The following is a 26,910-nucleotide window of genomic DNA, read 5'->3' on the forward strand; positions in this document are numbered from 1 at the left end:
TGTTAACTTTGGAACCCCCCTCCCCTCGTCTCCCCGAGCGAAATGCCAGCGGGTTACATGAAGGCGTGGAGTCTTGCTGCCTCCTTTGCATGAGCGTGCGTCGCCGTTTCACAGGGTGCGAGGGGCTGGGGGGCGGGAGATGGCAGCTGTCCTCTGCAGCATGAAAGTAAAACTCCCTCTGTGTTCTTTCCCGTGCAGCTGAAGAGGTGGATCACCCCCCGAGCGATGCCGGCATGGGGGTAGATGTTCTGGAATCGGGCGACACCACGCCTCCCACCAAGAGAAAAAGCAAGTTCTCGAGCTTCGGCAAGATCTTCAAGCCCTGGAAGTGGAGGAAAAAGAAAAGCAGTGATAAATTTAAGGAGACTTCGGAAGGTAAGGGGGGCAGGGTGGGAAGCCCTTCCTCCAGCTGGGAAAGCTGCGCTGAGCCCGCTGGCTGGTGAGGGCGGCTCACGGCCACGAGCCCGAGCGCCGGCACGCGTGAGAGCCAAAGCGTGACTTGGGCGATGGGCTGGCACCTGCGAGCTCTCCAGAAACACCTTGCCGCGGAGCAGTGCTCACAGATGAGCAAATTCCTTCTTGGAAGGAAGCTCCCGAGGCAGCCGCGGGGAGGGAGGGTTTGCTCCGTGATCACCAATCTAGCGCGAGGCGCAGGCCTGGGCGTGCAGTCCCCCCGCCCTCTTATTAATCCGTGCAATGCAGTGAAATTCGAAGCCCTTTTACTTCTTCCAGAGGACTTTAAAAAAACAAAAGTATCGTCTTGAACTTCTAGCTTACCCTGTTTTCTGAGTGCTTTTTTTTTTTTCAATTTAATTATCAGTTTTAGAACGAAAGATTTCTATGCGAAAGCCAAGAGAGGAGCTGGTAAAAAGAGGGGTTCTGTTGGAAGACCCTGAGCAGGGTGAGTCTGCACCTGAGCTTCTCCTCCGCCTGTCTGTGTTCTGTGTAGCCGACCTTCCTCTGGCAACACCCCCCCTTGCAGCCGTTCTTCTCGGGGAGGCAAATTTAAGGGCTCTTACTTGCTGATGTGGTTCTTGTCTGTTTGTCTTGCCCTCCTCGCTGTGCTCTCCTGCCTGACTTTTGCACCTGGCAGGGAAGGCAGCCCGCCTGCCCGGTTAGGAAGATGTCCCAAAGAAAGAGCAGCGCCTGGCTTGGACATCTTCCTGCCTGCTGCCAACGGGCATCCTGCCTGTCACTCCCCACCCTGTCCCTCGTGTGCGTGTCCTTGTCCAGCCACCCTGTCTTGTCCTGTCAAGCTCCTCCGGCACACTTTGGCTCAGCACCTCTGGATTGTTCCCATCACGCTCTGACCATCGCAGGAGAGGCGCTAACCGTGGAGTTCAGGTTTGAAGGCTTTAGGCGTGGAAAAAGGAGACAAGTGACGACTTTGAGCTGCCCTGGGGTAGGGGGATTTCCTCGAGCAGTTAGAGACGGGTTGCCTCATGGTATGGCATTATATTTGGCCATATTGTGGCTTATTGAAGCTTTTTTTTCGGGTGGCCCTTTGGGGACCCAGGAGTTGGACTCGATGATATTTGTGGGTCGCTTCCAACTCGGATATTCCGTGATTCTCCTACTTTGTCATCCCTGCTGTCTGAGTTGGGGTCAACCTGCCAAAATAACCCTTTGGCCAGCTCAGTTCACCCTTGGATGTAAAAGGGAGAGGGCAGGAGCGGTGGCAGAGCAGCCCAGAGCAGCCGCTTGGGCAGCAGCGTGGGCTTTGGCTAAGCCCACGCTGGTTCTTCTAAGGGTGGGTGGTTCTTCTTAGGGTTCTTCTAAGAAAGGTACCAAGTGGAAAAGTGGAGGTAAAAAGTAAAAAATAAAAAAGTGGTTTTCAGAGCCAACCACTGAAAGCTAAACTGCGAAGTAAAAGCTAACAGGGTTGTTTGCAGCTGCCCTGTAATAAAAGCCGCGTACAACCACCTGAGGTGTGAGTGCTGGGCTGGAGGAAGAATTCGCCGTGGTACACAAGTGTAGGAGGTCACAGGATGAAACTGTGGAGGAGATCAAAGGCTTCATGTAGCAAACTTCCCACTGGAGGTGACAGAGGAGAGGTCTTCCAAATGGTAAGGCTGGACCAGAAGCGTGGCTGAGAGGTGGAATTATTTTCTGCTTTAAGTCATCTGATCTCGCTTAAGGAGCAGGAGATGGTTATAACCTGGACAAAGTGCAAGCTCAAGGGACAAGGGAGCAATCGATATTGTCAGGAGGGTTAGATTAGAAAGCACATTATCTAAATCCCTTGCTTCTATGATTTTTAAGGCACTGGAAGGGTAATGAGATGGTGGTGGTAGGTTTCTGTATTTCCTTGCATTTTTAAGACCTGCTCTTACAGGGTCAGCTAATTTTCTTAGGCAAGTCCCTAGCAAAAAAAATAAATAAATCTGGAAACCCCTGAGCGAGCAAGGAGGTAGGGAAGAGGAATAGCAGAGGCTTTTTGAACCCCATGCAGCTGGCAGGGGACGAGGCGCTGCTGCTCCCTGGGGAGGCCGGGAGGTCGTGCTGCTGGCCTTGACCTTGGAGGAGGCCGCGGGAGCTGGAGGCCGGAGCAGCGAGGAGCCGGCAGCAGTGTGCTGCAGCTCCCTGCCAGAGAAGGGCACGCCAGGTGTGAATGACTAAGGAAAAGCAAGATCATACTGTTCCTGCCTCCCTGGCTGAAAACTCCAGCTAGCCAGAGGCGATTGCTGCTATAAAAAGCTCCCAGCTCATCTCTTGAGTTTCAGCCCTGGCTGGGGAGGAAACTCCCTCTTGCTGCTGTCTGCACTTCCTGCATTTCAGGGAAGGGCAGAGCTGTTTTCCATCTCCTTGCAGGAACCAAGGCTAATTTTATTTTGCAGAAAAGAAAGCCTGGGGAGATTTCAGCTTGGCACCTTTGCTTTCAGCTTCTGCATAACACCAGGGCACTTCGGCATAAGGCTGTGTTCCCCTAGAGGAGGGGAGAGAGCATCTCGGGGTGGGGAGAAGGGGGTAGTGGGATAAATCACCAAAAATTGGAGCAGCAGAACGTGCTAGAACACCTGGCAGGCTCGTGATGCTGTACATGAATTGCCTGAGAGATGCTAGGCTGAAGATGGTAAGGATTGTGAATAAAACGGGTGATGTACATGCTCAAGTTTTCTTGAGATGGAAAGCAGTCAGAACAGGCACTGCCCCTTAAAAGGGATGTGAAGCCTGAATCTGGGAATAATAATATTAAGAGGTTGTCCTGTCAAGGCAGTTCAGGAGGCAAAGAATGGTTGAGGATTTCAGCCATTGGTAGAGCTTTAAGTGCTCTCAAAAGCATCAGGATCAAGCAGGGCTGAAAAGATTTAATTTATTTATTTACTCCAGAAGAGGTCCTGCTTCTGACATTTGGGAGACTCCATGCTGGCATCTACAAAAGCAGAGATTGTCAGGCTGAGCTACGTCAGACTGATGAAGATGCATTGTTACCTCTGATTAAAACAAAGGTGAAAAGTGAGGAAAGCTGCACTGCGGGCACAGCAGTGATCTGTCTGCCCAATTCAGGGTAGAAACACAGGGAAAATAGAGGTGCTCCAGCTAATTTTAAGGAGTTATCAAAATCTATCATTTCATGTCCAGTAGAAGACTTGGCTAGTGCTGGATTTTGTGTTGCAGCAGAAAATGTGATTACTCTGTAGTGGTGAGGGGATGAGGAAGCTGCTGGAGGCTAACCGTGACCGCAGCTTCGTTGGGCACACCAGTCTTATGTTTTTAAACGTGGCAGCATTCTTTCTAAATAAGGTGGTAGATCAAGAGGCTGCTGAAGAAGAAAAACACTTGATGGGATCCAGTGCTGTGGTATTTGCTTGTTGATAATGAAATCGAGAGCTCTCAGCCCGAGCTAGAGTTGGTTTTGCTGTGCTCTCCTCTGCAGGAGGGAGGCAGAAGATCAGCTCTTTTGGAAGCCAGAGAGAAATCGGTGCAGATCGATGGCAGCTCAGCCACGTCTCTTCTCTCTCGTGCTTTCTGAGTGTTTTCTGTTGTTTCTCTCCTCCCATCCCCGTGCAGATGGTGAGGAACCAGAGAAGCTGAACCCGCCGGCACTGAAGAATGGCCACACGGTCCCCATCGGTGGTCCCGGGGCCGGTAACCCGGCCAGCCAGGAGGAAGAGGCCCCAGAGTCATCCAGCCTTAGAAAGCCCGTTCCAGCTGAGGAACCAAAGAAAAGACAAGGTAAGAAACCAGAGTGTGCAGAATTGGTTGCTTCAGATTCTGATAGGGCCAGCTTTGAATTCTCATCTGATTCTTCCTCCCCCCTCTGGGCCTTCCAGCCTCTTAAACGGAGCTGTCTCACCTTGCAGGCTCGTCCAGCAGCCAACCTGGTCCCGAATCGGAGCCACCGCAGGAGCCCCACGTTCCCAGGCAGCCTCTTCTTCCTCCAAAAAGACCTCCCTCCACGTCCCAGGAGGCAAACGAGGTGCAAGCAAAGGATCCTGCACCTGCCAGCAGCGCTGCAAAAACCGCACCCACCACCACAGCCCCTGTCGCAGCGAAGACAGTCAGTGCCACAGCTGCCCCCTCCCCAGCCCCCAGGACTCTGCCCCCTGCTCTTGCCGGTGCCAACACTACTGCTCCCGTGAGCACAACCAGCGCAGCTCCTGCCAAGCAGCCTCCCGTCCCGCCGCCCAAGCCTGTCAACAGAAACAGCAACTCGGTGATAGGTAAGTGCCTCTGCAAGCTGCCTTGGTGGGTGTTCTGGAGCCCTCGCTCTGGTATTCCCTTACAAAGGGGAGAGGCTGTGTTTTAGTGTGATTTAGAGAATATTGTATCACAAATGTTTGATAGTTTCTGCTGAAAACAGCCCAGTTTGGGCTTAAAGGATCTGCCAGTGTTTAGCCCGGGCATCCGTGTGCTGAGAGCAATTCCTGGAGTGCTCTGCCCTAAGTCACCCCCTCTGTCGGACGGGCACGTTTCCTACCTGCAGGAGGGGACCCTGCCTGCTTCTGGCAGGGGTGGGAGTGGTGCAGGGAGAGGGCAAGGCAGTTCTGTGTCAACTGCACGGCTGTCTGAATGTCGATGCTTCGCGGAGAGCTGGGATTCAGCCACCGACACCTGGGATCGTGGATGGTGGATGAGACTTGGTTATACCCGGGCACCTTCTCCAAGGTCTGAGGCCAGGATATTGCTGCGTTAGTCTTGTGTCCTTATGTCTTGTCCCGTGGACGAATACTCTGGTGTAATTTGAGCTGAATCTTCACACTTAGGGAAAGAATTAAGTGTCTTAGCTCTGTTTCTAAGCAGATGATCTGGGAAGAGTTTCTTAAAGCTGAGATCCTGCCCTGTTCAGGACTTTCAGAAGCACTGCTGGGGAAAATGAGACCACTTCAGTCCCTAGCCTGTTCGTATTTCTCAGGTCACCTGCTAATCTTTGCATTGGGCCAGCAGAGGCTGGTACAGGTCAGGAGGGAGGTTCCTGGGAAGATCAATGGGACAGGTCTGTGTTGGTATCTCAAAGCGGAGGCGTTACGCAGGTGTGGTTTGGGAGGCAGCGGTAGAAGCCAAGATTGTGTGCAAGTTACCATCTGAACTAGCCTGGGCCCCTGCTTTCAGTGCAGACTGCATCCCTCTGCTCGGTTTGGGGCTTCTCCTTGCCCTAGCAGGTTTTGCAAGTGACCTTGATATGGTATTAAACACTCCTGTATGCCAGACCAGCTTGATTAGTCCGACCATGCCTGAGCACCCGATGAAATACTTTCTTGTTTTCTTTAAGCTGCTTGCACACGTCGCAGATGGTATTTGAAATGCCCCAGCATTAATTGCAGGAGGTACTTGTGGAACAAAAAATGTGGCTGAAGACAGTCTGTCCAACGTGTGTTTGGACCCAGCCTGCCCAAAATCCGGAGCTGGGTGCACCTGTGGCTGCAGGGGTGTGGAGGAGAAGGGAGGAGAGCAGCCAGCCCCTCGTTTCCTGGAGGAGAGAGCAGAGGCACGACGGAGCTGTGCGTGCCATCACTGCTGCACGAGCCTCGTTTTGCTGCTGTGGGTAAACAGCAGCAGTGGAACTGGCTTCATGAGGTCTCTGGTGCATGCTCTGTCTCCGGGCATGTTTTAGCTGTTGTGCTGCTGCTGTTGTAACCCAGGCAGGGAGAGCTGTCAGCGTGCAGACCGCCCGTTTGTCCCCTCGTGAAGCCGTTCATTGTGCTCGTTCTGCGAGCAGTCCTGCTGTCTGAGGCAGCAGCTGAAAATAAGGCTAAGGAAACGCTTGCTCTTGGGGGCTGGGATTTTAATCAGCATCAGCTTGAAAAAGAAAGCAGGGCACACGGTGCCCTCCGGACGGCTGGGAGCTCGGCGCGGCCCCGGTGCGTGGTGCTGGGGGGGTCCAGGAGCAGCAGCTGGGATCTGGTCAGGGCTGGAGCAGTGGATCCGGCCGCGGTGGCACTCGCTGGCTTCCCTCCTTATCACGCTGAAGTGCTGGCTGGCTCGGGAGGATGCTTTAAGTGGTGCCCAGCCCTCTTCTGTCTCCTCTTTCTCCTGCCAACTGCTCGGTCCCTTTCAAAATCTGTCTGCTGTTACCCAAAGGTGACCCCAGCCTGGTCCCGCCAGGCTTCGAGCGCTGCTGAGGGGACACTGCGACCCTTCCGGGCTGGCGCTGATGGGAGCTGAGGGCACTCGGTGTTTTCCACAATCTGGCTCTTAATCTACGAGGGGAAAGTCTAAAAATGCTAAACATCCCAGAAATGTGCCCACCTCTCTGCAGTTATGCGCCCTTATCTTGGCGGGGCGCTCCCTGCTCGCAGCACCCTCTTGTGGTGCGCGACTCCTCCAGCTCCCTGGTGGGGCCCGGCTGCGTGGCCGTCTTCTGCTCCGCTTCCAGCAGGTGAGCAAAACCTCTCCAAGCCCCACAAGTCATCAGAATATGGATGCTGAAGGTTACAGGCTCCTACAGCAAGAGCGGAGCGGTCTTCACGGGTGCAACTTCTTCGGTAGGGCCTGAAGGGTGTTCTAGGAACCTAAAGAGATTTCCTCCTGCGGCTGTTTTCCTTAATACGATGTGATTCCAGTTCCTTCCCGTCTCCTCCATCACCCAGACAAATCCGATGAAGATTCAAGGCTCTTAAGTAGTTTTGGAAGCGTTAGTACTTTTTCTGGAGCAGAGCAAAAGCTCGTCCTCAGGCAGGAGCTGCCAGCAGCGAGGTGTCCTTGGGCTGGGCTGGCAGGGGAAGGGGAAGGGGAAGGCACGCTGCTGCCTGCAGCTCTGCTGCCTTTTACCTCCAAATGAGACTACCCCCAATTTATTTCTTTTTTTAACGTGCAAGGGAACCGTCAACACAACCGGAGTCTGGGGTGCCCTGCATGCCTCGGATTCCTTTGCGAAGGGATGCTGTAAATACAGCCGTGAAGCGCCCTACATCCCTGCCTTCCTTGGCAGCGTGCTGGCTCTGGGTGAGCTCCATCTGCTGCCATCTGAGGGCTGGGGCTGTGTCCCCCCGCAGCAGCAGGGCGCGCAGACCTCTCCCAGCCCGCGTGCGTCTGGCTGCTCTCCCAGCTCTTACCTTTGCTGCAGGAAGGGCGCACTGGAGGCTTGCAAGCTGCTTATTGCTGGCACCTCGTAGCAGAAGAGCAGTTGGGACGGTTTGGGCCGAGGTTCTGAGTCCTTTGCTGCTTATTCCACACTGGTGAAGCGCACCTGGCAAACGCCCCGTTAACTTTTGTGTTCCTTTGGTTTCCAGCTGAACTTTCTCAAGCGATGAACAGCGGAACGGGCTTGTCCAAGCCTTCCCCTCCTCTCCCACCGAAGAGAGGCCTCCTGCCTAGCACCACGTCAGAGGCAGCTCTCGCTTCCAAGCCCCCGAGCGACAGGACGGTGACGGCAAGCCGCCCCGTGCTGATACCCATGCACGTGGCCCCCGCGTACCCGCCGCCCTCGCCATCGCCGCCGCTGCCCACGCACGTACCGCCGGAGCCTCCCCGCGTGCCCTTGCCCACCTCCACCCCCGTCCTGGACCCGCCGCGCTCCCTGGACCTGCCCAAAGAGCCCCCCCCTCCTCCTGAGGACTTCAGGCCCCCCGAGGCGGCGAAGAGGACGGCGGAGCAAGGCTTCGGCGAGCCTCACGCGCTGCCGCGGCTGCCCCAGGTCCCGCTGCACATCCGGATCCAGCAGGCGCTGGCCAGCCCCCTGCCCGTCACGCCGCCTGCCGACGGCTCGCACAGAGCCCACTCGCTGCTCTTTGAGAACGACGCCTTCGGGGAGGACAGCGGCACGCTGGGCAGGACGAGGTCCCTGCCGGTCACCATCGAGATGCTGAAAGTGTGAGTACCTCACCCGTTACCTCCGGTAACGCTTCCCCGGCATGCTGGAGTTGCACCCCCTGCTTCTCGCAGCCAGGTTCTGACGGCAAAGAGAGCAGCCCTGGTTTCTTTGCTCTTTGCAACACTCCGGAAACCGTTTTGCCCGTTGGCTGAATCTTTCAGCCTCTTAGGGGCCCGGTGCATCTTCCCCGTGAAGTTAAACCCAGTTCTGCGAATTTGTCACTCCAAGGGAAATGTGTTCTGGAGTACAAATGCAGGCGGGTGCCAGGAATCTGGCCTGTCCTTAATTGCACTAGGACAAAACGAGGTTCTGGATTTCATCCAGTCGTGGCCTGCTTAACCTTGCCTTTTGCAAAGGGAAGTGGGAAAGGGGCTGTCTCGTGTGGTACCAGAGCTGAACCTGAAAGTCCCAGCGCAGGGTGGCAAGAGGATTGCTTGTTTCTGCAGTGAACCTGTCTCTGGCATTTCCCCCCAGAGCTCCCTGTGTTTTGGGGAGAGGGGACGGAGCAGGGTCACGGGGCTCTTCTGTCTCTGGTTACGGGGCTCCCACAGACCTGCCTTCTATGGGCTGAGCACAGCTAACAGGGCTTCATGTCCAGGGTATTCCCCAGCGCCCGTGGGATGTGTTGAGATGTAATAGTGTGCTTCTCGTTAGTCCAGACGATGAGGAAGAGGAAGATGAAGACCAGGAAGAAGAGCAGCCTCCGGGCCCTCGTGTGTATATTGGAGATGTGCCGTCTGTAACGGTCATCCCAAAGCTGGTACCCCAGGTCCTGCCAGAGGAGCAGGAGGGAGACGAAGGGATGAGCGACTCTGACTCGGAGGGGCCCATCCTGTACAAAGATGACGAGGATGAGGAAGAAGATGAAAGCCATAACAGTAAGGCTTTGACATTGCAGCTCTCCCTCCTTGCCCCTGATGAACTCAGTCCTGGCTGTATTGAGATCTGTATCAAAGAGCTGGTTCATGCAGTGCTTCAAAGCTGCTGGCTCTTGGTTTCACGCTGTACCACGTCCTCTCCCCTGCCTTTTCAAAGCCTGCAGCAGCCAAACCTGCATGTTCATCTGGTGAGATGCTCTCCCTCCAGCTGCAGATGGTGAATGCAGTAGCCTGTGCTGTCCCACCCCTTCAGGTGGGGTGGCATCAGCTGAGCTGCTGGCATCGCGCAGGGATGCTGGCTGCTGCTGTAGTGACCAGTTCTGGCTCGGCTGGGTGCTGTAGTGCTGAGCTGGGAAAGCAAACCCCGGGGGAGAGCACAACTGCCAGGGGCTGTGCTCAGGCACCACCGTCCTCAGTCACATCCCATCGCTCTCCCCGCAGGCACGCTGGCTAACAAAGTGAAGAGGAAAGACACGCTAGCCATGAAGCTGGGGAACGCAACCGCGGTGCAGGAAGAAAAGTTTGTCTTTCCTCGGAAGAGCAAGGAGGAGTGGAACCAAATTCGGAACCAGATCGGGTCGACACTGACCAGGTACCACAAGCAGAGGAGGGTTGCGTGTGAAGCGTCGATAAGGCCTGAGGGGTGGGACTGGACAAAGCTGGTGTCTTCTCTAAGCAGCCTCTGCTGGAACACCACGGTTGGTTGGGGCAGTGCTGCTGGATCAGGGCTGGGAGGCCAAGTGTTGCTTTCCCCCCTGCGTTATAAAGGCTGGAATTTTCTCCTGGCATTGAGCAATATCTCCTAACAGGCCCCTGATTCCAGATGTTAAATGGTTTGGGAGGGGAAAATCTCAAGGACTACAGAAGCATTACTGCCGTAAAATACAGATGGCCTATAAAGATGAGAACAGATGCAGGCGGAGTGCTGATGGGGGTGGGTGAAGCTGGGGCTGCTGATATTCCAGTCTCTGCTCATCTGCCCTAAGAAGTTTCCCCTGAGCTTTTGGGGGGCAGAGCGCTTCCCTAACCTGGGCCTGGGGCTGAACTGCTTTGCTTGAGTGGAGGGGAGGAGAGCCCCAGACAGGGCAGCAGTGATCTCCACTGGTGACTGAGCAGCGCTGAGGAGGTTTGAGAGCACTCAGACCACAAAAGCAGTGATGTTCTTCATCCCCTGCTGATGGATGACCAGATGACAAGCGCGTAATGTGTTCTGCTTTTCTTTAGACGACTGAGTCAGAGACCGACAGCAGAAGAACTGGAGCAGAGGAACATACTTCAACGTGAGTAATGCTCCTCTGGTGGTCCTAAGTAATAAAAGCTGCCGTGTTTCCCATCTCACATTTTAGTACATGGATACGTGGAGTCTGCCTGAAATGTACAGATGGAGATGCTTTGGTTACATCACTGTAGGAAGGCAGTTCTGCTGACTTTTCCCAGTACTTTGTTACCATTAGAACCTGGATAAAATCAGGCCCTCAGTGGTGGCACCAAGCAATATAGTTCAAAGCATCATATTGTGGAAGCACTACCAGTCCCCTGCCTGAAACCCCAGGGCAAAATATGTGAACTGGTTAAGACTCTGCTCTGAAGTTACACAGCAAGGACTGTTACAGGTTTTTGTTTGGGCTGGACTTTTATTTGTGGTCCAGACATCACAGCATTGTACTATACAATCCAGAAAGCAGCAGCTCATTGTTCAGTGAGCGGTGTTTCTCTTGGCCATACCTTGTTCTGCAACAGTTTTAAACATCTTGGGGAAATGTCAGTTCAGGAAGTTTCCATTTAAAATATTTATCTGCACTGCTGTTCTCTTTAAACTATTAGTATAATAGCTTTGGGGAAGAGCGATCTGCAAAGAGGTTTGGATGTATTTTGACAGCATGGCCATTAATCTTTAACATACATGCAGCTGGAGAGAATGACTCACGCGTGCCATGTTAAGGCCCACGTTACCACTGTCAGTCAGTGGAGCGCTCGGTGAGTAAGGGTATGGAGTTGGGCTGCTCTCTCTGCCTGTAGTGAGTGCAGATACGTAGTCAGTCTGATAAAGCTCGACGTTCTTCTCTGTTCAAGTCCAGAAGGCGCTTTTCAAAACCTGTGATGCTTACAGGGAAAAAAATTGTTTCTTTTTTTTTTCCCCCTTGGCAGCGAAAAATGAAGCTGACCGTCAAGCCGAGAAGCGAGAGATCAAACGCAGGCTCACCAGAAAGGTACTGCTGGCCGTCGTGCTGCGACTGCCATCTGGCAGAGCTGTCGGGGACGGTGGTGGCTCTGAGCACGTCGTAGGCGCCTTGCTGCGGGTGAAGTCACGGGGCTGTTGTGTAATTGTCCCCGGTGCCCTCTGACTGCGGGGACTGCAGAATGTGGTCTGTCAGCCACGCCAGCCCTTGGCACCGCAGCCAGTTTTGGCGCTGACAGATCTGAGCTGGCATCAGGTGTAACAAGCTAGGTGAGATCTGTTTGGCACCTGGCACTTGAAAGGTTTGCCCGTGCTGGCCTGTTACAGCATTACTTCAGTGGCCACGACATTCACACCATGCTCCCCAAAATTCATTTCACAAGGAACAGCTCGGGAGAAGCCGAGCAGAGCTGCTTTTAGCTGTGATGCCCAGGTTACTCGCTGTTACACATTGCTGGGGAAAATATCTTCCCAAGGGCCTGCAGATACGAAATGTGAGTTCTGCTGTAGCTGAAGCAGAAAATGGGCTTGGTTCAGGGGTGTCATGTGGGGCCACCCTGCAGTGGTTGTTCCCAAGCCCCTCGTTCTCTCTTCCTGGGAGTGTGGCCTCGGTTCTGCCCTTGTGGCCTCGTGATCCAAACAAGACCCATTAGAGGTAAATCGTCTGTGAGAGGATTTGCCTGGTCCCTTGCAGGCTGCATTGTGAGCAGGACCTCGGTGTCCCAGCGAGGGAGCTGGTCTCTGTTTCTCCTGGGATGGCAGCTCCTGAGCAGCTCTGGGGACAAGGCACACGCTAACTTTTTGTTCTTGCATTCAGCTTAGCCAAAGGCCTACAGTGGCAGAGCTGCAGGCCAGGAAGATCCTGAGGTTTAACGAATATGTGGAAGTGACAGATGCTCAAGACTACGACCGGCGAGCAGATAAGCCGTGGACAAAGCTTACACCGGCTGACAAGGTAACAGGGAGCGTCCTGTTCCCAGGTGGGGCAGGGAGCTAGGTCAGGGTGTCCCAAGCAAAAGGCTGAGAGCCGAGAATTGCTCTTTCTTCTTTTTTTTTAACCTCCGCATCTTTCCCTCTGCCACCCCACCAAGCACCACCAGTGTGCTTCACCCACGTGTGCTGTACCCAGCCCTGTTCCTGCCCCCTCCACGGTGACACGGAGCCCACACGGGCACTGCCTGCACTGCAGCGTGACCTGTCTCGGCTTCTGGGTGGTATAAAAGGGTGCAAGGCACGGGGCGGTGGTTGGGGGAGTGCGGTTTTTCACAGGCTGAGGCAGGCTTAGGCAAGCTGGCGGGGAAGACGCCTGTTCTCATCTTCCCTGGCCACTTGGGGGGACTGCCCGGCCTTGGTGTGGAGGAGGTGGGGCAGATTAAATTCTGCCTGGTGCGAAGGATCTGTGAAAGCTGAGGTGGCTGCTGCAATCAGCTCCTTCCTCTACCAAAAGGAGCTGCGGGATTCAGGCTTATGTTTAAAAACTGCTCTTACTCTTCGCTTCACCACTGAAAGGTGATAGAAATCAGCCCTGAGCAGGAGTGTTGGAGCCACAACACCTTCTTGCCGTGTCTGAGCTCACTTAAAATGGGGGATAGAGGGTCATATGCCCCAGCAGGAGATAAAGATCTCTCCCTTTTCACGCAGGCTGCCATCCGGAAGGAGCTAAACGAGTTTAAGAGCTGTGAAATGGAAGTCCACGAGGAGAGCAAACAGTTCACACGGTGAGACCACAGCGCTCGTGTAGTCAGTGCTGTTGGGAGAGCTGTGTTGCAGGGGTGCTGCTGGGAGGCAGAGCATTAAATCCATAGGAAAAACGACCTGTGCAGCACTTGCAGATTTAACATCCCTTTCCACCTTGGTGTTGTTGGGTGACAGGAGGGGTACCTGACATGAAGAGGTGTTCTTCCCTAAACTGGGGCTTAGATCCTGGAAACTCAAAATGGCCAGTGGCTGGTTTAGGGTGTTCCTGAAACCTGTGTGAGGCTGCAGCCAGAGTGTGCTCTTCCGGGGCTAGAGACATATGGCAGAAGCCACAGCCACAAAGCGCACTGGTAGTTAGCTCTGATGTGACCCATGCAGTAACCTGTGCATCATGGCGCGAGTGATTCTTCCCCCCGCCCCCAAGCTGTGTGGCTGAGTGTTTGCAGAGCACAAATGCTTTCTAAGGCAGAGGTGAAACTGTGAACAGCTTCACTGAGGGCTGAGAATTCAGAAATGATTCAGTTCAGTAGCTGTTTAACCCAAGTTCCAAGGATGACACTTTGTTGGTTTTTTTTTCACTTGGCTTTTAGGTACCATCGACCATAATCTTCCAAGAAGGAGCAAGAGACCCAAGAGGACTGGAAGTTCTCTGCGTCCCTCTCCTGGGCAATACAGCAAGGGTAGAACCTCGCCTCTTCCAAGATTTGCCTTCAAAACATATCCAGAAAAGGGCTTTTGGCCAGGGAAGGGGGAATCCTGTCTGAATGTAGCATTTCACTGGAACAAACACGTCTCGAGTGCCATCAGGCTGGAACTGAACACTATACCTCGCGCAGCTCAGCAATATGCCTCTCCTCCGCCGCCAGCATCCCTGCCAGGAGTCCACGCACCTGTGAACGAGCAGTTCGTTCCCCAGCTCCCTTTCTGTCGTGACGGGCCCGGTTCTCAGCTGTACATACTCCTTTTGGGTGCAAACCCTTAGTTTCCTCCTCCTTACCTGGAGGAGGAAAAAACTTGGCAGCTCTGGTGTTGGAGAGCTGAGGAATGGAGAGTGGATGTGCTAGGAAGCACGCGTGTATATTAGCTGTGTACAGAGAACCCTGTGCAGGTGCTGACCTGGCAGACAACTGACATGTGACTCGTAATTTTTTGGATTTGCTCGCGTCTGTCATATCTTTAATGTCCTGAATCACTACTGACCAACGGTTTGTTGTCCTGGAAGGGAATTGTATAGATATTAACATATGCTGCATCTTTTTTGTAAAAAAAATCAAAACAAAAGAACTTAAAAACAGAAAAAAAGGCAAAAAACAAAACACAAATGTATAAAGCATTCCCTCCCTGCTCTCTCACACTTGCGGTGATGTTAATGGATCTTGTCTTGAGAATATCTAGGCTTGTTTAACAAATTACAGAACCAGGAAATGACTGTTGCCTTTTTAAAACTTTTTAATTTGGGGAAGCTGTGGTAGTAGTAAATTCTTTTTACCATCGCTTCCTCTCAGATGTTTTTTTTACTCTCCCAAATCAGGGTGAAACTTGCCTTTTCTCATTTTTACAGCAAAACCTACTGGAAACTTGATAATTTCACTGTGTGGGTGGAAGGTGCGGGGAGGAGAAGGGGTTTAAAAAAGTGACCTTAAAATAGATACTCTTGCTCTTCTGAGAATCTCAAGTTGGTTCTTCCGGAACTTTGGGTTTAAAATCTGGTATGGGCGCGCTGCTGTATCATGCACAGAACTAACCCACGTGTGAGATGCCACTAGCCATGAAGGGAGTATCACAGGCCTGCAGGTTGTGGGAATGAAGAGGAGGGCTCGCCTTGTTCGCAGACCTGCCGGCGTGGTGCTCGGGCTGTTTTGGGAGCCCCATGGCAGGCCAGGCCTCGCTGCGCTGCCTCCGCGCCATGCCAAGGCTCGGGCCCTGCGCCCGGCGCTGCCTTCGCCCGCGGGGGGTCCGCGTCCCTCACAGCTTCCCCGTGTACAGTACGGCTGTAGACTAAATCATTGCATTGTATATCTGTCTCCTCATCAACAGATTTTAATTATTGAATAAAAGTATTTTAGGATTTTTTTTAAACTGCTGCTCTGGTTGTGTTTTAAATGGCTCCTATTGGAGGGGGTTGGGGGTTCAAAGGTCTCTGCTCCCCAGGATCAGAGAACATCCTGAGGTGTAACGGACCCACAGGGATCACCGGGTCCAACTCCTGGCTCCACACAGCACCACCCCAAAACCAGACCATGTGTCTGAGAGCATTGTCCAAATACTTCTTGAGCTCCACCAGGCTCGGGGCTGTGCCCACGTCCCTGGGCAGCCTGTCCCAGTGCCCGACCACCTCTGGGTGCAGAACCTTTCCCTAACACCCAGCCTGACCCTCCCCTGTCCCAGCTCCATGCCGTTCCCTCGGGTCCTGTCGCTGTCCCCAGAGAGCAGAGCTCAGCGCCTGCCCCTCCGCTCCCCTCGTGAGGGAGCTGCAGGCCGCCATGAGGCCTCCCCTCAGCCTGCTCTGCTCTGGGCTGAACTGTTACCCTAAAAGTCAGTCAAATAAACTCTCTAAGGCTCAATTTGGGTTTTAGAAAGCAGACGTTCTTTAACTGTGGTGCCAGACACACGGGATCATTCCACCCAGTGTGTGTGCCCAGTTATCTAGGCTACAGCGGTTACATACAATCAAAACATGCATATCCATTAGGTTTCCAAGGAATAACCAACACATACATACAGTTTCCCATAACTCATTAAAATATGCAAATGTCCCTGATGCGGGCATAATTGTTCCCACTGGTGGTTTTGGGGGTGAATCTGGTGGCCGTCGGTAGTCTTCCTCACTGTGTTTGCTGCTTAAACCCAGGTCTTGTGCATGCTCAGGCCATCTCGTTCTTTAGCTCATTTCAGTTTAGGCGTGCATACTAAATTAAGTGATTTACACGTGAGGACACGTGCACACCAGGACTTTCTCACCTATTCTTTACAGTTACACACCCCAGGCCTAGGTCATCTTGCCCCCCTCCCCTGTCCTGTTGTGGGGACACAACTGGGATCCCATCCTGTGTGGCCTTACAGACAAGGCTCACTGACTAGTGCGTTCAGGTTGGAAGTGAGGAGACATTTCTCCTCAGAAAGAGCTGTCAGGCGTTGGGACGGGTTGCCCAGGGAGGTGGTGGCGTCACCGTCCCTGGGGGTGTTCAAGGAGAGGTTGGACGTGGGGCTTGGGGACATGGTCAGTGGGTGGCGGTGGTGGCAGGGGGCGGTTACACCAGACGATCTCTGAGGGCTTTTCCAACCCCAGTGATTCCAGGATTCAAACCTCCCCCCTCAGCCCCCTTCCCGCCTTCCCACTGCGCATGCTTCCCCCGCTCCCGCTGCGCCCGGCCCCTTTCCCGCCAAAGCGCCCCTTTTGCACACGAGCCGCTGGGCCCTCCCTCTTGTTCTCCGCGCATGAGCGCCCAGGCCCCGCCCCCCGGGGCGCTCTATAAATACCGCGGCGCGCAGCGTCTCCTCCTCTTTCCCCGGCGGCGGGCGGCGAGTGTGGAAGGTGAGTGTGGCCTCCCCCCCTCCTTTTTTTTTCTTTCACTCTTTTTTCCTATTCTCGTTTTTTTCCCGTTCTCCTTGCTGCGGCGTATGGAGCCGGTGACCTTTTTGAGGGCTGCGAAGGGCGGTGCTGCTTGCAGCCAGCCCCGGGCCTACCTGCGCTGAGGGGGAGGCCGCGCCCCGGGGGGGGGGGGGGTCGCTCTGGGCAGCGCCGCCCCTCAGCGCCTCCTCTCCCTTCCCTCAGGTTCGTTCCTGATGCTCGGTCCGGCCTCGGCCTGCCTGCTCCCCGAGTGAGTGTCCGCCTGCGGAGCGGGGGGGACCGGAGGGGTGTAACGGGGTGAGGGGAGGCTTGGGGGGGGGGTGTAAGGGGGTGTGGGGGGGCAGGCCCCAACGTGGACACCCGGAGAAGTAGCTCTCTCATGGCTCTGTCCGTGTGGCGCACGGGAGCGTAGGCCCTCGGGCCTGTGACGTACAGTCCCCTTCCACAACGTTGGAGAACGAGCCGGGCCTCGAGTCTGCAGCCTGCATATTCCTACTGCTTCTCTGAGCCCCCGGGCCGTTACAGAGGAGATAAACCATGCAGGAAACAAATTACACAGGGGGGCTTCGTTCCGGGACATGGGGAGACGCGGGGGGGGTGCAGGTCGGACAGTCCGAGAGCAGTTACTTAACGCCCTTTGTTTGTTTGCAGCTTCTAACTTGAAAAACTTGATGTGGGGGGCACGCTGCTTTGGAAGGTGAGTGATTGTGCACAAATGTTGTGTAGTTACCTTGTCATCTCGATAGTTTCCCCTTTGAATAAGTTTCAGGTATTTGCTTTTAACTGGCTTGTGCAAACTGAAATGGATCAGGGGTTTGAAATAATGAAATACCAATAGTGGTGTTTAACAGCAAAAGCTTAGTTTGTGCGTTCCTTAGGTTCTGAGCTTTTGTTGGGCTGATATGAGGATATGAGAGGCCTGCTCCTGAATATTAGAAAAAAGGGGAAAAGCTTTTGTTTGTGAAGGTGAATGATGCTTAATTGGCTTCTGAGGCTTTATTGTTATGTGAATTTGGGAAAGAGCAGAACCAAATTTGTGCGGAGTCATGGAGGCCCTGGCTTAGACCCTTGCCCTTGTGAAACCTGACCCAGCTCAGCCATTTTGTCGTCTCAGCCTCATCTGAACAGGAACAGCCCGTGTGCGCTCACTTCCATGTTAATCAGTCCCAAAGCAAAGCAGACTTTTTTTTTTTACTCTGGGAAAAATGTGTCAGTAATGTGGGTGCAGAAGCACTGGGCCCGTACTGGGGAGAAGGGAAATGGAAGGCATGTGGGGCATGTGGTTTGCTTAATGAGGGCTGGGAGCACGTGGCTGTACTGTCCCTGGTCACGTATGTGATGGACTACCAAAATGGATTGTGCTTCCTGCCAGACTATAAGTAGGAAAACCCACGTGGAACACAAGCAATAAGCTTTCTTGATTATTTCTGTTGTTGTTGCAGACACTGGAGAAAGCCTGTGATTGAGTGCTACCAACCTCAGTGTGCGTGCCCAGTGAGGGTGAGTATGCCCCGAGCACAGCTCCAGCCCAAATGCTGAGCAGAGGTGGTGGCCAAGGTTCGGTTCCTGCAGGGTGTGCAGTCCGAGCCTCTGCAGAGTTCAGAGCGGGCTGGAAATGGGAGGAGGTGCCCACACGTGGTGACCTCGGAGCACGTGCTTCGTGCTGGGGGCCTGCAGTTTTCTGCCCAAAGCAACCTCCAGAGCAGTTCTCTGCTGTACCAGAGCACCCAGAGGCTGCGGGGGGGTTGTGTAGCTGCTGCGTGAGGTGGCACACGAAATGAAGCAGGGGCTGAACTCCTGTGGGTGAGCTGCACCCTGAGGACCGCAGAGCTGGGGGCTCTGGTGGGTTTCCATGCCTCATCTACACCAGCTTGGGGGAGCACGTGTCTGAGCACCACCTCCTGGTCCTGCACCTGAAAAGGAGCCCAAGAAGTGAAGCGAGGCAGTGGGAACTGTTGTGGCTGTGAGGGGAGGCTGCCTGGTGCTGGGGAAGAGGGTGAGAGTGGGAGTATGGTATGGAAGTCATGGTACGGTGTACAGCTGGTGGTCAGTGTCCATCTGGGAAGTTGGCGGCTTCTGTGAATGTTCTGGGACCGGTGATGCTGTGCCTGACAAATAAAGTACTTTGAAATGGTGTCGTGTGGCTGTTTTCTCTGGCATTGGTTTGTTCTCTGAGTGGAGCTCAGGAAGCCCCAAGTAAACACTTTGTGTAGAGTTGGGTTCTACCCCCCTTGGATGGCGTTCAGCCTGCCCTCATTGCCAGCAGTCTCAGCTCCTGGGACTGGGAGGTCGTAGCTCAACGTGACCACTACTGGGGATTACTGGTGCGGATACCACCAATGAAAGTTTTGTAACCCTTAGAGCCGTCGGAAGTTCTGGGGTGGGGGGCTGGGGGTTGTAGCTCTGGCTTTAGGGCTGTTATGATGCGGGTAACCGTACGTGGGCGTCTTTCCCCCCTGTTAAGTGAGGGGCTTAGAGCAGCTTTCATTCCCGGTGGGCCTCTATGAACACTTGGGGATCTTTAACCCCGCCTGTAAGTAGTGTGTGGCGCCGTCCCCAGGGCTGGGGGTGCTCTGAGCAGGAGGAGAGGGGCGGCTGCCGGGGCCGGGCTGCGGGGCCTCTCGGAGCTGGCGAGGGAGAAGGAAAGGGGGTGCCCGGGGCTGGCGGGCTGGGCAGGAACTGCCCTGGAGGAAAACTAAAGGGGGGGCGGGGGGGGGGGGCACTGAGCTTCAGGGGGCAGAGCTCGTGAGGCCGAGCGAGTTGCGCCGCTCGGTTTGGGGAAAGAATTTGCTAAAACGGGGCTGGAAGTTGCTCCGGGGGCTGGGGCAGGCGGCTTTCGTGGTTTTTTTTTGGGGCGGGGGGGGGGCTCCGGGGCTGTTGGGCTCCCGGCCGCGTTCCCCATCGTTCACGGGGCAAAGAATGACGGCGGAGGGGCTTGCGGGGAGCCCCCCGTTTGTGTCCAGTGTCCGGGGGGGGATCCCCCCGCTCTGGGGCTCCTCCCCCCCCCTCAAAGGACCCCACGGGGGGGCTCCAGGTCCCTGCCGGCCGCTTTCCCCCCCCCCCTCCGCACTGCCCCAGCCTCTCCGGGGGGGGGGGGATGCAGCTGTCCCGAGGGGCTCCCCCCGTGCCCGGTGCGCCGGGGCCAGGCCCGGGCCCCCCCGCAGCCACCACCAGAGGGCGCCGGTCCCCTCCCGGTCCCCGTTGTCCCCCCCCCGGGGCCGTCCCCGCGCATGCTCGGGGCCGGGAGCGCGGCGGCGGCGGCGCGGCGGAGGTGGGAGCGCGGCCCCGGGGCCGGGGGCACCGAGCGGGGACGGGGAGGGGGGAGAGAAGAGACGGGGACGGGCACCGGGGGGGGAGGGGGCCCGGGACCTACTGCTCCGCACGGGGGCCGCAGCTTTGCCCCCCCCCCCCCCCAGCTCGGTGTTGGGCTGGGGAAGGCCGGGGAGCGGCGGAACCGGAGGGGGGTGGCGGGGAAGGGCGGGCGGGCGGGAGATTCAAACGGGGATCCTCGGGATAAGGGGCTGGGGGGGGGGCCCAGGGTCCCCGCCTTCCCCTTGGGACGGTCGCGGGGTGTTTGAAAGCGGAGGGTTTTGGTGGGGAGGGCAGAGTTGCAGGAGGCTCGGCAGCGGGAGCACGCGGTGGGCGAAGCGCGTAAGAAAACCGAAAATCTGGGGTTTTCGAACTGGGGTGGAGGTTGGTGCTCGAATCCTAACTCGCTGTCCTCAGACCCTTAGGAGATGGAGGCTGCGGCGATCAGAGGGGAGGCCCGGGGACCGTCTTCGGAGAAAAATCCTGACAGCTGCGCTGCGGCTTCCCGGCAAGCTCCCGGCTGGGTGATCCCCTCACAGTGTCTTTGTTTGTTTAGGTCTGAACCACCATGCCGGGAAAACGCACTGCAAAGAAAAGCCCTGTGCCAGAAGACGAGTCTCCCGCCAGGAAGAAGCTTAAAGGTAAGCAAACTCCCCCCGGGAGCCCCCAAATTCCCTGCGCAGCTGTACTGGAAGGGGTCCCCCCCCACACCCTACCCCGGCAGCGCTCCGCATGCCTCCTTTCTGCCCCGCGATGCAGTCAGCCACCCGTCCCACCGGACGCAGCCCGGCCTGGTGCTTTCGCTGGGGCAGGGGGACGTCGGCCAGCTGGGCCTGGGCGAGGGCGTGATGGAGAGGAAGAAGCCAGCCTTGGTGCAGCTGCCGGAGATGATCGTGCAGGCGGAGGCAGGAGGGATGCACACCGTGTGCCTCAGCGAGACGGGCAAGGTGAGTGCGGCATTTCAGGCTGGGGTGGAGGGGGCAGCGTGGGGACATGGGGGAGGCTGAGCTGCGACCCCCCGCAAGCTCGGGGAGGTCCTCGTATCCTGGGGCAGGGTCGGGATCGGACCCCGCTCCGCCCCCGTGTAGCTGCGGGGTGGCAACTTGCAGGTGTCCCTTGCTCCAGCTCCTGGATGGTGTCTGTGCCACAGACCTCAAAGTTTTTGGGGTGCAGAGGGATAATTGAGCCTGGTGGGGCTCCGTCCCCTGGCTTCACGAACGTCCTGCTGACTTCTGTGTCCCTTCCCGACCGGCTCGCTCTGTCTGCAGATCTACACCTTTGGCTGCAACGACGAAGGCGCCCTCGGGCGCGACACCTCGGCAGAAGGGTCTGAGAACACGCCGGGGCTGGTGGAGCTGCAGGAGAAGGTGGTGCAGGTCTCGGCGGGGGACAGCCACACAGCGGCGCTGACGGATGACGGCAGGGTTTTTGTCTGGGGCTCTTTCCGGGTACGTCGATTACTTAGAAAATCTCTGGAAGCTCTGCTGGGGGTTGCTGGGCTGCTTCAGTGACTCATTTGGGCGTGTGTCTCCTCACCCAGGATAACAACGGGGTGATAGGCCTGCTGGAGCCTATGAAGACGAGCTCTGTCCCTGTGCTCCTCCAGCTCAGCTCACCTGTCGTTAAAATTGTCTCAGGTGAGCCAGATCCTGGGTGTGCACGGGTCAGGCTGCTGAACGAGGCTGTTTCAGCCTTGGCTGGGGGGTGAGGGTCCAGAGGGTCCGTGCCCTTTTTCCTGGGTACAAGGGTCTGCTTGCTCCCTTCTGGCTCCTGAGAGAGCAGACCTCGTGTCTCTGCTAGCCCCAGTGTTGTTTTTAAATCAGGTTGGGTCAAATATTAACATGTTTTACAGTTTAGCTGTACAGTTAGTTTATGGCTGGTCTGAAATGCTTTACAGTTAGTGCCCTAACTGTCACCCCGTGGGGTTGAGGCGCTCACCCTCTCTGGATTTTCCCTGGCAGAGCAGCCAGGGAATTCATCCAGGGCCCAGGTGAGGTTGGGGGGCGCCTGTGCCTGTAAACCGTCCCAGTGAAAGTTCTGTGGAGTTTCAAATGGGGAAATGGGATCAGGAAGAGAGATCTTGGTGTTTCAAGTGTTCCAGGAAGCAGCAAACCCCACCGAATTCTAGAAGGCTTGGACAGCTGGGGTTTTGCTGTGACCCCTGGGTCTTGCTGGGGTCCTCGAGGGTCTGGACAGTGGCTGCTGCTCGCTCACCTCCCACGTCTCCTCGCAGGGAACGACCACTTGGTGATGCTGACGATGGACGGCGACCTGTTCACGTGCGGCTGCGGCGAGCAGGGCCAGCTGGGGAGAGTGCCGGAGCTCTTCGCCAACCGAGGAGGGCGGAAAGGGCTGCGTGAGTGGCTTTGGTGCTCGGGGACACTCGTGGCTGCGGCGGGCGGGCCGTGTGCTTGGGCTCCAGCGCTGAGCAGGGACCCGCCCACCCTGTCCCTTCCCCAGCAGCTCAGGGGCTTGTTTGTAAATCAGTTGCTTGAATTCGGTGATCTAAGGGGAGGTGCAAAGGGTGTAAAGCATTAGTTCTCATACCGCGCCTTGTTTCTTGTCCCCAGAGCGCCTGCTGGTCCCGCAGCGTGTCCCTGTCAGAGGCAGAGGCAACAAAGGCAAGATGCGCTTCCAGGACGCCTTCTGCGGGGCTTACTTCACCTTTGCCGTCACGCAGGAAGGTCACATCTATGGGTTCGGCCTCTCCAACTACCACCAGCTGGGTGAGTTTACTTGGTCCCTCCAGATCTCCTGCCTTCTCGGTGGCTTTGGTGGGGATCCAGAACACCTTGAACCCACCGTGCGCTCCCAGTGCCCGGTGTAGGACGGACTGGAGCTGGAAACGAGCGGGGGGATCACCCTGCATAGCTCTGGGTTTAGGTCCCAGCCCTCACAGCCCGTGGATTTGGGCAGAAATGCGATACCCTTCAGCGCTGGGACTGGGGGAGCTGGGCTGTTAGTGGGGTGAGCCCCGGGCGCATGGCTCAGTGCCGGTGCCTGGCCCGGGCTGTCCGTGCCCGTGTTCCTGACGTGCCGGGGTTTGTGCGTCCCGCCCCGCAGGGACCCAGGGCACCGAGCCCTGCTTCTCCCCGCAGAACCTGACGTCCTTCAAGAACTCCACCAAGTCCTGGCTCGGGTTCTCCGGCGGGCAGCACCACACCGTCTGCCTGGACTCGGAGGGTGAGCCGCAGTGGGTCGGGGGGGCTGGGAGCTGTGCCGAGCGCAGCAGGGCTCCCGTGGGTCTCGCCCGAGCTGGGAGGTGTTGGGGTGCGGGGGAAACGCTGAATCCCTCTGAGTCCCTGGTGTTCAGGGCAGCGTGGCTGCAGCGTCCGTGTGGGTGAGCCGTGAAGGGGCTGTTTGGCTCTTCCAGAAGCACAGCCCGGTTGAAAAAGTGGCATGGATTTGAAGCAGAGACCGGGGTGGTAACAGCAACCCACGTAGGGTCCTGTCCCCCACTGTGCAGCTTGGGGGCCCCGCGTTGGGATCTGGGACGTGGCAGGGAGGAGCGGTGCTCTCAGCTCCTCTGGGATCAGCCCTGGGGGAGGAAAGGTCTGCCTACAGCGGGCTTCCCTCCACTTCGAGTCACCTCCTGCACGTCTCTCGTGCCCCAGGTAAAGCCTACAGCCTGGGCCGGGCCGAGTACGGCCGGTTAGGCCTCGGGGAAGGGGCAGAAGAGAGGAGCACACCCACCGTCATCCCCGACCTCCCCAGCATCTCTTCCGTGGCGTGCGGCGCGTCGGTCGGCTACGCTGTCAGCAGTGACGGTGAGTGGCAGGCACTCCCTGCCCACGGAGCGCTGCCCGCCCCTCATCTGTCCCTCCTGGGGTGCTGCCCAACCAACTCAACCCCCCCGGGGCTTCATCACGTGCTGCTGGGGCAGGATTTGAGCCGGGTCCCAGTGCTTGCAGCCCCTGCCAAGCACCCAGCCCGCGGGAGCCGAGCAGCAGCTGCTCAAATATTTTTGTGGGCACTTGGCGGCAAGGTTTGGGGAAGAGTGTTGACCCGGGAGGGGGTCGCTGACCTGCTGGTCCCTTCTCCGAGCTGTGAACTCGGCTGCTGCGAGAGCTCTGTGTGCTCCGGCGCTGTGTTGGCTTGCCTGGAACACGTGCGGCCCGCAGCTGTGGGAAGGATTTGCCATCACGTGAGAACAGGCAGCGTGTCGATGGATGGGGGGGGAAACCTGGCCTGGGAGCAGGCTGTGTGATGAAAAACTGCTTCGAGGGAGGCCAAAACACCTCCCTTCTCTTACCCCCGCCTGCTTCTCTGGCACCCTTCGGTCGCCCCTTGCTTGGGGATTTCAGAACTTCACCCAGAACCCAAACTCGTCTCGCCTCTCTTGCAGGGCGAGCGTTTGCCTGGGGCATGGGCACCAACTACCAGCTGGGCACCGGGGAGGAGGACGACGTCTGGAGCCCCGTGCAGATGACGGGCAAGCAGCTGGAAAACCGCGTGGTCCTGGCCGTGTCCAGCGGAGGCCAACACACTGTCTTGCTGGTCAAGGACAAGGAGCAGAGTTGATGAAGCGGCTGGAGCACAGCGGGATCGCGGGGCCCGCGCACACACCCACCTTCTGCCCTTGGTCTCTTTTTGGGAGGCTGGTTCCCAGCTCTGCTCTCTCGCAGACCACGTCAGGGAAGGCAGGAGGGCCCCTGGAGCCGGGCCCCGAGGGGTCCTGGCGGTGTCTGCGTGGCTGGAGCAGGGATCTGCAGGGATGCTCGTGTTTTCTGTCTGCAAGTGTCTGTCTTCCCGTGGTACCAGGTGCTCTGTCAGCTCCTCCAGTTCAGCTTGGTCCTAAACTGATCTCAGTGCTGTGACTAGATGGGTTTTCCACCTTTTTTTTTTTTTTTTTTTGATATTTCCTGGCCCAGCAAAGCTGAGTGCCTTGTGCTTCACTACACAGAAGGGTTTGGGCATCAGGCTTCCTGAGGTTCCCTTGTTCCGAAGTCTCCAGGTGCTCCCCCCATCCCCTTCACCTGAACATCTTTTACCTCTGTGCGCAGGTCTCTCCTGTTACAGATTTGTCTGCCTGGGCTTGGTTGGGTGACGTCTCAGTCCAGCAGAAACATTCCCGTGCGGCGGGGACTTGGGGAGGGAGCTCTCGTTTTGTTTCCCTCTCACACACCTCGCAGTGGCGCAGAGGTGCTGAGGGTTGGCCGGGATGGATTCGTGTGCCCCACGGTGGGTGTTGCAGCCTGGGGAGGGGGACTGCAGCTGGATGCCGCCCGTTGCACGTGGAGCAGGTGCTGCGAGTGGGACTCTTGCTGCTGGAGAAGGTGGGCTCCTCCCTCCAACCTTCACTTCTGAGTCTGAGCCAAAATCCCACAAGAAGCGAGGCCAGGAGCAGGATCAAACGTTCCCCAACCTCCCTCCCTCCATCTCTTTTCTACAATCTCTTCCACTCTTGCTCTTTGCTCCCATCACCTTGGGAAACCCAGCAAAGCCAATGCCACGGAGGGGACTTAGTTCTTCTAATTTTCTCTGTTTAATTCTCTCCTCCGTCTGGTGAGGAAGGAGCCTCATTTGCTGTTAAGGCCTCGCTGAGAAGACAGAAACCAAACCCAGCTATGCACCTAATCCCTCCAACCGACGGGACTCTCCCCGTCGTCTCCGGTTCTTGCTCCAGCTGGTCTCGCTCCCTGTGCCCGGCCTGCCCCGGTTTTTCTTTCCGCGCTGCCTTCCAGGTACCTGGACTGAGAGGGGGGGCTCCGAGGACAGATTTTACGTGTTAAGTTATAGCGACGGGGGGAAGCGGTGGGTGTGTGTGCAGGGCAGGGGGGTGGGGGGCTGGGGGTTGTACAACGGCTTAGGTCAAATTTTTTAAAGAAAATGTAAAGTATTTTGGTTGATTGAGGAAGAGAGGAAAAAAAAAAAAGTAATCTTTTAATGTTTGGAATAAACTGAGTTTTGGTAAACCCTGGGCTTTCCCCTCGGTTTGGGGGGGGGTGGGCAGCACCTCCGTGGGCACAGCGCTCGTGCCAGGCTCACGTCTCTCAACCCCGGCGGTGCTGCAGGGGCTGAGGTTTGGTGTCTGTGCGTGGCGAGGGCTGGGTGCGGGTGGCAGGACGCTTTCCGTGGGTGCGGGGACACCCTCGGGTGCTGCCCGTGCCCGTACCCGGTGCCCCACGCCTGTGCACGGGTGCAGTGTGGGGACGCGGCCGCAGGACGGCAGCAGGAGGAGGCGCTGGGGGCGGCAGGGTGCAGGGGAGCGGGGCGAGGAGGGGATGGCTCCTGGGGGGTCCTGCTCGCCCCGTCGCCCTCCCTGCAGCGGGGGCCAGCTGTGGGGTGGGGGCCAGCCCCGTCCTGCCCCCGGCACCACCAGGGAGCTCGGGCTCGCTGGTGGGAGCACATTTGCACTGCAGCTGGAGCGTCGAGGCATGTCGATCGCATCCTGGAGCCTCCGGTGTCTGTTCCTCATTAACTGGTTTGGGAGCGGGTTCCTTAATGAGCCTCCAGCTGGGGATTTGGGCTTGGGCGCGTGGTTACTTGGGTTACAAGGAGCTGGGCTATGGACAGCCTCAGCTCCACGGCTCCTGCGAGTTTTGGGCTCGGCCGGGACAAGCTCTGAGGTGCATTTGGGGGCGATCTAAGCATGCAGCTGGAGGGGGGTGCTGAGCAGGAGGAAGAAAAAAAAAAAAAAGGGGGGAAAAAAAGAGAAAAAATCTCCACTAAAGAGCTGTGTTGGGTGGCTGCCGTGCTGGGCTCCCAAACAGCTCCTTTATTTTCCGTGTAAGCGTGACGTTGGGATGTGGACCTGGGGAGCATCTTTCATTGCCCGTTCCCTGTAATTCACCGTCAGCGTGGGCTGAGCCTTGGGCAAGTGCCCACCACAACCTGATGCTGCTCCCTGGGACCCTCGCCCCCACTCCAACTCCTCCACACCCGAGAGGGAAATTGCTCCGGGGCCTGATTCCTGGGGACAAGCTCAGCATTAATGCCTGTTTCTCCAAAACCAGCGTGGTTATTTTTATACCCCTTCCAGGGAAAACAAACCAGCTCCCCCCCCTTTTCCTTTGCAGCC

The 26,910-nt window shown here is 56.7% G+C and overlaps 2 protein-coding genes and 1 non-coding gene across 15 annotated transcripts in view; all 3 read left to right on the forward strand.

Annotated features, from left to right (window-relative positions):
• The window catches only part of PHACTR4 (phosphatase and actin regulator 4), a 63,985-nt gene extending 48,901 nt beyond the window's left edge, over positions 1–15,084 (forward strand). For 8 of the 9 annotated variants that reach the window (XM_040534713.1, XM_040534712.1, XM_040534715.1 and 5 more), the window contains 12 exons: positions 199–375; positions 821–901; positions 4,012–4,176; positions 4,305–4,664; positions 7,674–8,253; positions 8,909–9,132; positions 9,574–9,724; positions 10,357–10,412; positions 11,281–11,342; positions 12,129–12,266; positions 12,953–13,029; positions 13,600–15,084. In XM_040534713.1, coding sequence (XP_040390647.1) covers positions 199–375; positions 821–901; positions 4,012–4,176; positions 4,305–4,664; positions 7,674–8,253; positions 8,909–9,132; positions 9,574–9,724; positions 10,357–10,412; positions 11,281–11,342; positions 12,129–12,266; positions 12,953–13,029; positions 13,600–13,615 — 2,087 coding nt within the window. In that variant the 3' untranslated portion in view covers positions 13,616–15,084. Of the gene's footprint in view, positions 1–93; positions 116–198; positions 376–820; positions 902–4,011; positions 4,177–4,304; positions 4,665–7,673; positions 8,254–8,908; positions 9,133–9,573; positions 9,725–10,356; positions 10,413–11,280; positions 11,343–12,128; positions 12,267–12,952; positions 13,030–13,599 lie in introns of those variants that run through there. The other variant, XM_040534718.1, reaches the window with a different exon arrangement.
• A 1,432-nt stretch (positions 15,085–16,516) lies between these two features.
• Positions 16,517–25,801, forward strand: RCC1 (regulator of chromosome condensation 1). 5 transcript variants are annotated; one of them, XM_040534723.1, is made up of 13 exons: positions 16,517–16,544; positions 16,785–16,830; positions 17,232–17,277; positions 18,023–18,080; positions 20,446–20,530; positions 20,649–20,836; positions 21,158–21,337; positions 21,430–21,526; positions 22,123–22,245; positions 22,460–22,615; positions 22,953–23,072; positions 23,504–23,656; positions 24,235–25,801. In XM_040534723.1, exons 5-13 carry the CDS (start codon positions 20,458–20,460, stop codon positions 24,408–24,410), a joined length of 1,266 nt encoding a protein of 421 aa, XP_040390657.1. In that variant the 5' UTR covers positions 16,517–16,544; positions 16,785–16,830; positions 17,232–17,277; positions 18,023–18,080; positions 20,446–20,457; the 3' UTR covers positions 24,411–25,801. The 5 variants fall into 5 exon arrangements, with proteins under 5 accessions (XP_040390657.1, XP_040390654.1, XP_040390655.1 ...); XM_040534720.1 differs by lacking the exon at positions 16,517–16,544 and having other exon boundaries at positions 16,563–16,830; XM_040534721.1 differs by lacking the exons at positions 16,517–16,544; positions 16,785–16,830; positions 17,232–17,277; positions 18,023–18,080 and adding an exon at positions 19,065–19,113.
• On the forward strand, positions 16,928–17,132 carry LOC121059064. Its single transcript, XR_005814420.1, has one exon. It is a non-coding gene; the product is annotated as a small nucleolar RNA SNORA73 family (small nucleolar RNA).
• Positions 25,802–26,910: the final 1,109 nt, after the last annotated feature.

This window comes from Cygnus olor, chromosome 23, assembly GCF_009769625.2.
Source record: "Cygnus olor isolate bCygOlo1 chromosome 23, bCygOlo1.pri.v2, whole genome shotgun sequence".
In the NCBI taxonomy this organism is placed as follows: domain Eukaryota; kingdom Metazoa; phylum Chordata; class Aves; order Anseriformes; family Anatidae; genus Cygnus; species Cygnus olor.

Coding starts and splice junctions, on each gene's coding strand:
- RCC1 (XM_040534719.1), top strand. CDS start 19,811: ATGCTCGGGGCCGGGAGCGCGGCGGCGGCGGCGCGGCGGAG. Junction 21,338..21,429: donor TTGTCTGGGGCTCTTTCCGG/GTACGTCGATTA, acceptor CTCCTCACCCAG/GATAACAACGGGGTGATAGG. Junction 21,527..22,122: donor TGTCGTTAAAATTGTCTCAG/GTGAGCCAGATC, acceptor GTCTCCTCGCAG/GGAACGACCACTTGGTGATG.